This window comes from Brassica napus, chromosome C6, assembly GCF_020379485.1.
Source record: "Brassica napus cultivar Da-Ae chromosome C6, Da-Ae, whole genome shotgun sequence".
NCBI lineage: Eukaryota > Viridiplantae > Streptophyta > Magnoliopsida > Brassicales > Brassicaceae > Brassica > Brassica napus.
Window position 1 is genome coordinate 3,709,406 of NC_063449.1, and position 14,029 is coordinate 3,723,434.

General features: G+C 29.3%; 1 protein-coding gene across 1 annotated transcript; it reads left to right on the forward strand.

The window, feature by feature from the left end:
• The first annotated feature begins 5,547 nt into the window (after window positions 1–5,547).
• Window positions 5,548–6,192, forward strand: LOC111210989. The gene has a single exon (XM_048759555.1). It carries the CDS (start codon window positions 5,548–5,550, stop codon window positions 6,190–6,192), a length of 645 nt encoding a protein of 214 aa, XP_048615512.1.
• Window positions 6,193–14,029: the final 7,837 nt, after the last annotated feature.

Here is a 14,029-nt window from a genome sequence, read left to right on the forward strand (position 1 = left end):
AATCCTCGGCCCCTAGGATTATTCTCCGGTTGATTTGCTCCCTGATTAATGTCCTTGTTACAGGTTCCGGCAGCAAGGTAAGCATTCATCTATTGGTAATTGAATAGCAGCTTAGGAATTAGTTAGTGAAGGTCTAATCACTATCTCGGGTGTTGACTAGACCTTATTGTCATTGAAACTCTTTTTTATCTTTTTTTGGAGCTTTCCTTGACCCATGATTTGTTAGCAATCTTAGATGCAATAGAATTTGATTCAAGGACTGTTATATCTGTTGGACCATTATTTCTATAATGAATTCACAAGCCTATTAAAAAAAAAAAAATCTTCGTCGTAAGCTTTTTAGCCGGAGTCAATGCAGAAAGTGTTTCTGGCGAAGAAATTAGCCATTATCAAAGATAGGTTTCTTAGAGAGTTTATAAATGAGGTGAAAGACTGATGCATTTCACGGGGTCAAGCACACTTTTTCATAGTTGAAGTTTCTGGCGGAGTCAATAAATGAGGAACCATTGAATCATAGACCGACAATAGTTAATGATTGTGTTGAAGACGACTCTTGAATGTAACCGCAAAACGTTGCCAGATTCCTGCAGCAGAAAGATGAACAGTATTGTCGTTTAGGGTTTCGTTGGAGTATTTTATGGAGACGGTTGGGTTTGTTAAAATGAACTGAGAACAGCAATCAACCATTTTCGAAGTCCATATAACAGCCCAAGTGAATAGTTAAAATGAACACACATGTTACTTTCTTGTTTCCCTAATTAATGAAACGGTGAGTTTAATTACCTAGACATGTGTCGCGCTCCCAACTTCTGAATTGATGACGTGGATGGCGACGTGGACACCCTAGGAGAGAATAAATCTGTACTTTATATATAAAGACTAGATTTTCAACTCGCGCGTAGCGCGAGTTTATTTTAATAATTTGTATCATTTTATATTTATTTTAAGATAATGAAGTATAATTGGTTTATAGACATTTTTATATGAAGTTATATTCTTAGATGCAATAGTATACATAACTACTCCCTCCTTTTTTTAAGAAAGAAAATGGTCGAACCAATATTTGGAAGGCTTGTGTACGTTTTTTCTTTCGAGGATTGAGATGATCAATAATCTAGGTCGTTTTAAAGACGACGCTAGGATTGTGATTTGGTGGTTTTCAGGTTGGCAACTTGGAATATGTCGGTATTTAAGAAAATTGCTAGGAACAAATCGATTTTAAGACGACGTTCATGTCTCTAGTTCTTTCTTTCTTTAGGCAGTGAGCTGAGTATGTGGGGCGATTGTTTCTCAGTTTTTCAAGAGTTTAGATCGGTTTGCAAGATCTAGATGAACAATTAAGGAACAATAGATCAAAAAAATTTCCTAAAACTTAGTTTGCTAGACTATCCACCTAACTTCTAAGTTCCCTAAAGTTAAGGCAATCTCCAAAGAGTTTTTATTTCTTAGTACCTTTATACGAAAATTCTAAGTATGATTTCAAAAAAAAATCCAAGTCCGACATACCTTAGCTTTCTCGAACATTCGGGTTTGCCTCTTCTCCGTTTGGCTTACTCATTTCCCCTTCTTCTTCTCGTGTTTGTTCACCCCTTATGGATAGTAAGAATATCGATTCTTTCTGTATTTCTTTACTTTCCTGGCCGCTTTTAGGCTGAAGCATGTCTTGCGGTTTTCGTTCGGCGATCCATATTTTTCAGATCTGAGTCTCTGTATCATTGGTTTTACAAAAACGAATAAGTATCTCATCGAAAACCTTTTGGTGTTTTTGAAATAACCAAGGGCAATCAGGAGATGTCATAAGCGATTAGGAAGAGTCATCGGACGGTCGGGAAGACTCGTTGGACGTTGAGGCTTTGGTGAGAGGTTATGGGCGATGAGGCAAAGGAGAGAGGACGGTGAGACCGTGGAGAGAGGCTGATAGGCGGAGTTCACTTTTCAGCTCTCTCTCCACCTCGTTCCTTCTTCGAGAGTCTTTTTGTACGATCTTATTTGACTTTACGAATGATGTTTCGTAAAATATTGTCAAGTTTATTGCCACGAAGGTTATTCCACAAAGTGTTATTGAGTTTTAACTTTATGAAAGTTGTTTCGTAAAATTTTGTCGAGTTTAATTTTGCGAAGGTTGTTTCATAAAACGTCGTCGAGTTTTAATTTTACGAAAGTAGTTTCGCGAATTGTTATCGAATTTAACTCTACAAGAGCTGTTTCGTAGAATGTCACCGGGTTTAATTATATGAAAGTTGTTTCGCAAAATGTTGTCGAGCAGAATTTTATGAAATTTCTTCCGTAAAGATGTTTTCGAGTTCAGCAGTACGAGAGCCGTGACGAGCTTAATTATACGACCGAACTTAATCAGAAAGTTTTCTCGTTTCCATGGGATTGATCCTTGGAAGTTTCGAGTAGTTTTTTCCGAAATAAGATTTATGTGACAAACATCGACAATTCGCGGAATAAGTTACTATAGAAGGGACACTTCAATTTTTACGAAATCTTAGGTTTCAGAAAACGTTTTAGCGGTGAGGGATAGGATCTCCCGTTTTTCTTTGGTTAGTCTTCGTCAGCTGTTTTAGGTTTCGAGTGATTTTATAGGAATCAACTTCGTTTCTCCGAAAGTTATTCGGAAGAAGTGCAGCCGTGGAGTAATTGATTTGCTGTGTTTCTATTTCTGTGAATAATCTAGGGTATTTGTAGTCAATAAAATAATTATTTAGCATATTTTTGGTGTTTAAAATAATATATGAATATTCTCAATGATTTATAGCTTGAAATTATAGATAATATAAGCTTTTGTGAATATTTTCAATAGCATATAGCCTAAACTTTGAAAATCATGAATTAAATTTATTTACTTATAATTTTTAGAAGGTCTTGTATTTTTAAAATTAATTCTTATTTTTTATTTTATTTTAGTGTGAAATTAATTCTTAATAAATCATGAATTTATTTATTTACTTTTGTTAACTTACCTTGTTTGATATTGGAATCTTTTTATTTTAAATGAAATTTGCTTTAAATTGAAATTTTGAAAAAAAAAAAAGTTAAAATAATGATTTGTCATAATATGATTGGTTGTTTCAAATCATATGTGGACGCTCTCAATGACTTATATCCTCAACTTTTATATAGTATAGACTTTCAACTCACGCTACGTACGAGTTTATTTTAATAATTTGTATCATTTTATATTATTTTTAAGATAATGAAGTATAACTGGTTTATATACTTTTTATACGAAGTTTTATTCAAAGTATGCTTTATTATTTTTTCTATTTAGATTTTTATACAATTATACTCTTTAAAAAACTAATATTTAGATATCTTTTTTGTATATGTAAATGTGTAAGTGTATTTATAATCGTGTTTATATTATTTATTAATCTTATTTAAAAAATATATTTTGATCATTCTATTCATAACAAAAAATAGTACACTTTATATTTATTTTTATTATAATTTTTTTATCTTTCTTTCTATTTGAAAAAAATATAAGAAAATTAATGCATATGCACAATATCTAGCTTTACTTCTATTTCAAAAAAACATAAAAAATTTAATGCATATGCACAATATCTAGCTTTGCTTTGTATTTACTAATTTTTTACAATAAAAGCAAAAGTATTATATATTTTTGTGAATATCTGTATTTGAAATACTCATACTGAAGTCTCTTAAATGCATATGTGTTAGTATTTTATTTAGAGTTCAATCATAATAAGTTTTCTTATGAAATTTAAATATTAATTATATTTTAGATATAATAAAAAGAGAAATAAATATATCTACCACTTTAAAATAATGTTAAATAACTTTTTTATTTATTAAAATAAAGGCATATAAATAAAAAAATATTAGATACATCTTCTACTTGATCTAGTTACAATATTAATTAATGGCGTGATTATGATGTTTTCTTAGTTCACATCATATTTCATAAACTTAGATAATATATTTTCCAACTAAAGAATGTATAATTAATATTTTTCATATCTTTATTTTCTGTTGTCGAGAACCTGAGACTATACTCTATTGTTAATATTATTTGTAAATATTATTTGAATTTTCAACTAATTTATTTTAATTTTTAGCCTCTTTGATTTTTTTATGTTGTCATATATATTAATAACATTTTGTTTCAAATATCTTTCATTGATAGAACTCGTGTGAGATCATGTTTAGTTTTATATGTTATGTTAATTGCTTTAATAAAGTTTTATAAGCATATGTCCTACAAATTTTATCGGTGAATTATACTAAAGACTTTTGAAAAGTCATTATATAGTTTGCATAATTTTTAATGACCATATTTAAAAAAAAAACATATTGATTATAGAATATTTAGAGTTTTAAAAAAAAACATATTTGATTAGTTTAATGAATATTTTTATAATGTTTTTCTTAAAAACATATATGTCAAAATTTATTAAATTTTAATTGTTGATTACTAAATAACTATGTTTATTTATTTATTGATAAAAACAGCTTTAGAACACATAAATAAATTATTTGAAAAAATATAGATAAACGACTTGTTTAACAATATATTTCTTACATTAGTAAATTATTGTTACCATCACTTATTTCTAACAGAGCTTTTTAACTTATTGTAAACTAAATAATAAATTAGCTCGGTAAAAAAAGAATCACAATCAACCATTATTTTTCTAAGAAACTCATATAACATATTATAAATTTATAATATTTTATAGCTGTGACCAATATAAATAAAATATTAAACATTATGATAACTTAATATAGTATTTATATTTTTGTAAATTTACCTTATTTGATATTAATTTATATTCTAGTTTGAAATAAAAAAAATTATGAAAATTTGACATTTTTAAAAATAGTAAACTTAGATAATGATTTGTCAGAATAAGATTGGTAGTTTTAAATCCTATGTGGACGCTCTCAATTGCTTATAACCTCAACTTTTATATAGTATAGACTAGATTTTCAACTCGCGCTACGCGCGAATTTATTTTAATAATTTGTATCATTTTATATTAATTTTAAGATAATGATGTATAAGTGGTTTATATACATTTTTATATGAAGTTTTATTCAAAATATGCTTTATTATTTTTCATTTAGATTTTTATACAATTATGCTCTTTAAGAAACTAATATTTAGATATCTTTTTTGTATATGTAAATGTGTAAGTGTATTTATAATCGTATTTATATTGTTTATTAATCTTATTTTTAAAAAAAAATTATTGATCATTCTATTCATAATAAAAAATAGTACACTTTATAATTATTTTTATTATATTTTTTTTCTCTATCTTTCTATTTAGAGTTCAATCATAATAAATATTTTTATGAAATTTAAAAAGTAAATTTATTTTAGATGTAGTAAAAAGAGAAATAAATATATATACAACTTTAAACTAATGTTAAATACTTTTTTATTTATTAAAATAAACACATATAAATAAAAAAATATTAGATACATCTTCTAGTTGATCTAGTTACAATATTAATTAATGGCGTGATTCTGATGTTTTATTAGTTCACATCATGTTTCATAAACTTAGAGATAGTATGCCTGACGCTCAACCTATTTTGAGTTCAGAGGTTGATGATACTTATGTTTGGGTCACTAATGGTCAGAATGGTTCAGAGACATTCTCCACTAGTGAGACTTGGAGGACTCTATTTCCTAGTACGGTGGAGGTATTTTGGCATGAAGTGGTTTGGTTCTCAGGCCGTATTCCGAAACATGCATTCCTATCGTGGGTGGCAGCAAGAGATAGGATGGTTACAAGAGATAAGCTCATCAGTTGGGGACTAGCAGTGCCGGCGACTTGTGTGCTGTGTGTTGGTCACAATGAAAATAGACAACACTTGTTTTTTAACTGTGACTTCAGTAAACAGGTGTGGTCTTTCTTCACTTCTAGACTGCAGTTGGTACCTCCAATCCTTTTCGAAGATGGATTAAGATGGTTGAAGAATCCAGCGAGGGAAAAGAATGTTAAGTTGATTGTAAGGTTGCTTCACCAAGCTTGCCTTTATCTCATTTGGAAGGAGAGAAACTCAAGAGTACACACTGCTGTTGCTCGTCCACCTGAGGCCATTATTGCTGAGATTAAGCAAATCATTAGGCTTAGGCTGGATCCGCTAGCTCGGGCCCAAACGCTAGCTCACGGAGAAGATTCGGTCCTGGCTGTGTGGTTTTCTATTTTCTAGAGAGTGGAGAGTGAAGTTTTGATTGACTAGAATGTCTGTAAATAATGCTTTCTGGTTTCTTTGTAATCCTTTGGTTTATTATTTGAATAAAATGGGAAGTTTAAAAAAAAAAAAAATGTTTCATAAACTTAGATAACATATTTTCCAACTCACGAATGTATAATGAATATTTTTCACATCTTTTTTTCTATTGTCGAGAGCCTGAGACTATACTCTAATGTCAATATTATTTGTAAATCTTATTTGAGTTTTCAACTAATTTATTTTAATTTTTAGCCTCTTTGATTTTTTTTTTTATGTTTTCATATATATTAATAACATTTTGTTTCAAATATCTTTTATTGATAGAACTCGTGTGAGATCATTTTTAGTTTTATATGTTATGTTAATTGCTTTAATAAAGTTTTATAAGCATATGTCCTACAAATTTTATCGGTGAATTATACTAAAGACTTATGAAAAGTCATTATATAGTTTGCATAATTTTTAATGACCATATTTTAAAAAAAAACTTATTGATTACAGAATATTTAGAGGTTTTTTAAAAAACATATTTGATTAGTTTAATGAATATTTTTATAATGATTTTCTTAAAAACATATATGTCAAAATTTATTAAATTTTAATTGTTGATTACTAAATAACTATGTTTATTTATTTATTTATAAAAACAGCTTTAGAACACATAAATAAATTATTTGAAAAAATATAGATAAACGACTTGTTTAACAATATATTTCTTACATTAGTAAATTATTGTTACCATAACTTATATCTAACAGGGCTTTTTAACTTATTGTAAACTAAATAATAAATTAGCTCGGTAAAAAAAGAATCACAATCAACCATTATTTTTCTAAGAAACTCATATAACATATTATAAATTTATAATATTTTATAGCTGTGACCAATATAAATAAAAAAAAATACTAAATTTCAGTTTACCTTTATATTTATTTGATCATATTAAGTATTATGATATTAATTATTTATTTTATTTTGATTTATAATCTATTTGTATGTTTTGACATACTTGAAGATATAATTTTATAATTCTGACTTTAATTAATGAAGAGTTAGCATATATATCAAGTAGGCATTTTTTTTCGTTTTGTTTTGTTTCTTTTAGAAAATTTAAGATTTATAAGAATATTAACTTAAGATGTTGACTGTAAATATTTTTATTGGCATTTTCACTTATTTCTGATTTTAAAAGCATATAGTCCATATATATCATATTAAAGGTTACATACATAATTATATTTTTATTAATAATATGCGATCAATACCAATTCCTATAAGGTACGTTGTGATAACCCGCCCTTCGGGACAAAATGGTCGAGATCAATTGGTCGAGGATCAACTTGGTGGTCGAACCGCAGGCGAAAGAGATCGAACGTGAAATTTCAAAGAACGAGATGGTCGAAGAATTGAACCTGAGTGAACTATGAGTCGAATAAGCTGCTCGACCATAGTTAGAAGATGTGTTAAATTGATCAGACGGACATTTTGGAAGCATAACATTTTTGGAAGCACGATGTTTTAGAAGCTCGACGTTTTAGAAGCATGACGTTTCTTCACTGCGAAGTTTTCTCCAAAACTTCGTATCAGCGGAATATTAAATCAGAGACATCGTAAGTTGGAAGCAGGACGGGAATTAAGCAGGACGGGCAGTAAGCATGACGGGATCGAAGAATGACGGGAAAACCCGAAATCGGGTAAAAACCCTAATTTCGGTGCTATGAAATTTTTCAAGGAAGCCGGAGGCTCGGAAAGTATTTTCTGTCAAGGTCAGAAATATTTTGGAGTTTATTAAAAATATTCAGAGCATCAGAACGGGAGCAGGAAAATATTCGGGATTGATCGCGGGTCAAAAATTCACCGGAAGGATCGAAATCGCGCAAATGAACTGAGTAGCTCGAGGTGTCTCAACGCATGAGTCAAGGACGTGGTGTCAAGTGTCTAGCAATCTGAGTGTCAACCGAAGCATGACATGTCGCCGTGCATGAAGCTGGAACATGCAGCATGACATGTATAAGCACGAGATGTCGCCGTATCTGCAACCGAAGCATGCTGATCGACATGTAGCAGGCCGTGTGTCACATCGCATGGACTCTAGCCATGCAGCAAGCCATCTGGATGTGGGTGTGTCACTCAGCATGTTACTGAGTCATGCAGCAAGACATGTGTGCACCCGTGTGTCTCCACGCATGCAACCGGAAGCATGCGGGCTGACACACAGTCGCCTGCGTGGCTCGATATTACTGGTCGATGATTTCTATAAATACCCATGCCTTCCCTCAGTTTCAGACATCCATTCCACACCAAAAGAAAAGTAAAAACGTGGGTAGAGAGAGAGAAAGAAAGAAAGTGGTCGATTTAAGAGTATGATCGATTCTGAAGGCTGATACTCCACCGAGAAGCAAGATTCTGTCCAATCGGTGATTCTCTACGATTGTGAGGCGGAAGTTCTGTCCAAATAAGTCCGTCCAAGCTACTCAGTATCTTATATGGTCAAGAGGAGGTGCTGTATAGAGAGAGATCAGTTCCACGGATTCAGATCAGTCAAAGTTCTGAAGTTCGATACTCCGCCGGGAGGTTCGAAGAACTGTCCAGAAGCGGAAGGAGGTTCTGTCCGAGTCCAGATCAGTCTGTCGAGGCCTGTCAGTTTCTTCATGATGAAGCCGAGGTTATGTCCAATTCGAGATCAGCTCAGTCCAGTCCAGTCAAGTCGTCTATTGGGTTTTGGCTAAGTCTTCTCCGATCAACCAGCTGCCTCTCGCCTAGAACACTGTCGCTTTAGGTAAGGATGATCGGATAGCTTGGTTCTGGACGTTAGGACCGCCGAAGTAGATTTCATGCCTTTTGTAAACGGTATTTTGTTATGTGTTTGTTGGCTCGATTTGGCATTAGGCCGGGCCCAGTCTCGAATTTTTCCATGTATGAATATTTCCTAAATCAATAAAGTATTTGTTTTATATGTGCTTCATGAGTACTCTGATATTTGACAAGTCCGGTCTAACACAACGTTAGGTCGTGGTACGGGTTGAAAAGCCTTAGGCCTTGATCTAACGGAAAACGCTAACTCTAGGTACGGGTTGCAAAACCTTATGCCTTGACGCAGCGGGACGAATTAGTGGATGAACTGATCTAGGCCGTGGAGTAAAGTTTGTGACTCTGACCGGATCGTCCCTAGCCTGTCACGTAGCGCTTCCGGACCATGGTGTTGGGTTGGATGGTCAGTCATGTTCTTGTTTGATTGTTGGCTGGCCGGTTGGCCTTTCATCTCCAACCCTTGGTGTGGGTCGTCCGTCGGTCATGTTCTTGTTTGATTGTTGGCCGGTGGGTCGACCTATGCTTAGGACGGTTCGGGGGTGTTACATACATGAACAATCTCTTATTATATTAAGTTTTCAATAATTAGCTATAAATATCAATCTAACTTTAAAGATAATTTTTACAAATTTTAATTTATCTTTTTATAGTTTTGTGCTGATTTTTATTTATTTTTACATATGTGATTATTTATAAATATTTTTTTAAAATCTTTATTTCTTTTTGAATATTTTTCTTTTTGTTAATTTTTTCTTTAATTTCAAATATATACTTATTTTATATATTAAGTTAATTATTTTTAATAAGTTAATATTTTTATTTACTTTATTAAATTAAGATTCTGCTTTTTATATTATTATAATGATATTTTTAAATTCTATTTGAACTCTTAAATAATATATATCCTCAATTTTGAAATCATATGTTATTTAGATTCATATGTAATGAAAAAGTGATTTAGATTTACATTGTCTTTATTATTTGAAATCCTTATATTTTTAAGATTATTTTTGTTACTTAATTTTATGTTGATCTTCCAAACATTTATTTCTTATAATAAACTGATTCTTTTAGTTATTTGGCAATTTTGTTTGTTAAATTTATTATTCATATTTTTTTGAAAGAAATAGCTTTCATTTTGAAATCATATTTTGTTAGATTCATATGTACTGAGAAGTGCTTTAGATTCATATTGTTTTTATTATTTTAAATTCTTGTATTCTTTAAGATTTTTTTTTTAATTAATTTTATGTTGGTCTTTCAAATGTTTACTTTATATATCAAATTGATTCCTTTAATAATTTTGTCTTTTCACTAAATTGAATAGTACTTTCCTTTTTATTTTGAAATAAACATTTTTTGAAGATCTTGAAATTTTTAAAATAATAATTAAAATGATAATTTGACATATTTTGGTGCTTTAAAATAATATGTGGATATTCTCAATGATTTATTGCATCAAATTACATATAGTACATATTTTTTGTTGAATATTTTCAGCAGTATATAACCTAAATTTTGTAAATCATGTGTTTTAGATTTATATAGTTATAATTGTTTGAAAGTATTACATTTTTAAATTAACTATTATATTTTTTTGTTATTTTTATGTTAATTTTCGAAACTTTATTTTATATAGTATAGATTTGTACATGATGTTTTTAATTTTTTAAGTTTAACTTATTTGATAATTATTTATATTTTATTTTGAAATAAAAAAAATTCGTAATATTAAAATTTTTAGAAATACCAAATTAAAAAAAAAATTGGTATATTTTTGGTGCTTTAAAATAATATGTGAACATTTTCAATGATTTATAATATCAACTTATACATAGTATAAGTTATTTTGAATATTTTCAATAGTATATAACCTAAACTTTGAACATCATGAGTTTAAATTTAGATTTATATAATTATACTTGTTTGAAAGTTTTGTATTTTTAAATTAGTTATTTTTTTCATTATTTATTTTTTAATTTTCGAAAAATATTAAACATTATGTTAACTTAGTATAGTATTTATATTTTTGTAAATTTACCTTATTTGATATTGATTTATTGAGATAGACATTTTTTTGGTAATATTAACTTTTTAAAAAATATTAAACTTAAATAATGAGTTAATTAATATTGGAATTCGAAATAGATAATTAAACTATAATTTTTTGAAAGTATTGGATTTAAAAATAATTAATATTTCCATTACTTATTTTATGTTAAATTCGAATATCATTATAGATAATAAGTTAATTTATATATATATAATGTTTTTACCTTTTTAATTTACAATATTTGATACTTATTTATATTTGTTTGAAATAAATATTTTTTTTGGTAATATTGACATTTTTAGATATAGAAAACTAATATGATGATTTGTCGTATTGTGATTTGTCGTTTTAAATCCTACTTGGATTTATGTTAAATTTTCAAATATTTTGTATATATATGACTCAATTCTATTTTAATGATTTATTTATTAGTTTGACTTATTTGATATTGAATTTTGTATTGAAATAATCAATTTTTGAAATTTCAACATTTTAAAATAGCAAACTAAAATTATGATTTTTCATATATTTTCATATATATGTTTTTGTGAATATTTTCAATAGTATATAGCCTAAACTTAGAAAATCATGAATTAAATTTATTTACTTATACCTTTTTGAAAGTCTTGTATTTTAAAAAAAAAAATCTTATTTTTTTATTTTATTTTAGTGTCAAATTTCGAAAATACAATATACATTAAATTATTTTTTATAATATTTACTTTTGTTAACTTACCTTGTTTGATATTGACTTAAAAAAAAAAATTAAAATAAAGATTTTCCATATTATAATTGGTCTTTAAAAATCTTATGTGGGCATCCTTATTGACTTATATAGTATAGATTTATGTTAAATTTATGTTAAATTTTATATAGTATGGATTTATGTCAAATATTATATAGTATAGATTTATGTTAAATTTCCGAATATTTAGTGTATATATATATATATGACACAATTCTGTTTTAATGATTTATTTATTAGTTTGACTTATTTGATATTGAATTCCATGTTTATTGAAATAATCATTTTTTGAAATTTTAACATTTTAAAAATAGTAAACTAAAATAATGATTCTTCATATATTTGATTGGATATTATAATCCTATGTGTATACTCTCAATGGTTTATAACCTCAATATTCTTGGTGTTAAAAATATTATGTGAACAATCTCAATGATTTATATCTTCAACTTATATATAGTACATTTTATTTGTGAATATTTTCATTAGCATATAACTTAAACTTTGAAAATCATGAATTAAACTAATTTATTTATAATTTTTCAAAAGTCTTGTATTTTTAATTATTATTGTTTTGTATTTTATTTTTCTATTAAATTCAAAAAATATTTGATATATTAATCTTATTTATTAATATTTTTTTAGTTTTGTTAACTTAACTTGTTTGATATTTGATTTCTATTTTGTTTTGAAATAAATAATTTTTAGAAATATTAATATTTTCTATAAATATAATATTTTCTATAAATAATAAACTAATACAATGATGTGTCATATTTTGATTGATTGTTACGTGGATGCTTTTAATGGCTTATAAATTCAATTTGTATATAGTATATATTGATTGAAGCCGGGCTAGAGGGATCGGTCTTGACTTTTAAGTTTTAAATGAGGTGTACTTTTTTCAATTTCGGTGTTAAGTTTTATGAAAACAGTTTGTTGCACATAGCTATGTTTTGTCTTCGAAGCTCATTTTAGTCAAAAGAAGGAAAAAAAAAAATCTTAGAAGCTCACTCAACTGTTTGTCCATCTCCATGAGACAAAAACAGTTTTCAACATCATCGTTATTCCCAGAGCCGGCTCAAGGGTAGGGGCAAAGGGGTGTGGACCCCGGACCCAATTTTTTTTTACAAAAATAGTATTAAAAAAGAGGTCCAGTTTTAAAAAAAAATTAGGAATAGGAATCCAGTATTTTTAAATTATCTATAAATATACGTGAAAAAAAAAATTAAAATTATTTTGTCCAAAGGCCCATGGTGTCTTTGAGCCCCTGATTATTCCTACAATCACCTCTAAGAGGCTGCTTACCTCCGTGGCAACACAAACGATCAAAATCTAACAGCAGTTTCGTGAAAGGTAGACGACATTGTGGTTTCTGTAATTCATTCTCTTAGTAATGACGCTTTATTTTTTCTGTGGTTTGTAAGAGTTAGTTTCTTTTAACAAGGTATAATAAGCCATTCTTATTTATGTTTGTATTGCCTCAAACTCTGTTTATATCTTACATTAGATGTGTCTTAGCTGAACCCCATTTCTGTTTACATTATTATTGAAGATAAATATTGAATTACTAGTCGAACATGGCAAAAATGAAACTAATCAACAACAAGAAACTCAGTGCTGATGAGAGTGATCCATGTTCAGGGGAAGGAAAGAGACTAAGGCCATGTTCGTTTACGTGTCGCGTGTCGCGCGACCTGCGACCTGCGATTAAGATTACGTTCGTTTACGTGTCGCGCGACTTGCGACCTGCGACTAAACCTGCGACCTGCGACTAAAACTATGTTCGTTTACGTGTCGCGCGACCTGCGATCTGCGACCTGCGACCAGTCGCGCGATCAAAATTTTCTTAATTTTTAGTCGCTGTTTTTTCGGGCGACTTAAATGGGAATCCGCGACTGGTCGCGCGATCAGTCGCGCGACATCAAAACGAACAACAACCTGCGACCTGCGACTTGCGACCAATCGCAGGTCGCATGTTACGCGACAGCAAAACGAACAACAACCTGCGACCTGCGATCAGTCGCAGGTCGCAAGTCGCGCGACATGCGATCAGTCGCAGGTCGCGCGACATGTAAACGAACACGGCCTAAGTATCAACATTCTCTCAATCTAGTTGGTTTCTATCTTCTATTTCAATCCAACGCCTACGTAGCTCTATGCTTTGTGAATTCCATTATCACATTCCTCTTTCAGAAAAAAAA

Bases quoted from the DNA above. Each gene is read 5' to 3' on its own strand.
- LOC111210989 (XM_048759555.1), top strand. From the start codon at position 5,548: ATGCCTGACGCTCAACCTATTTTGAGTTCAGAGGTTGATGATACTTAT.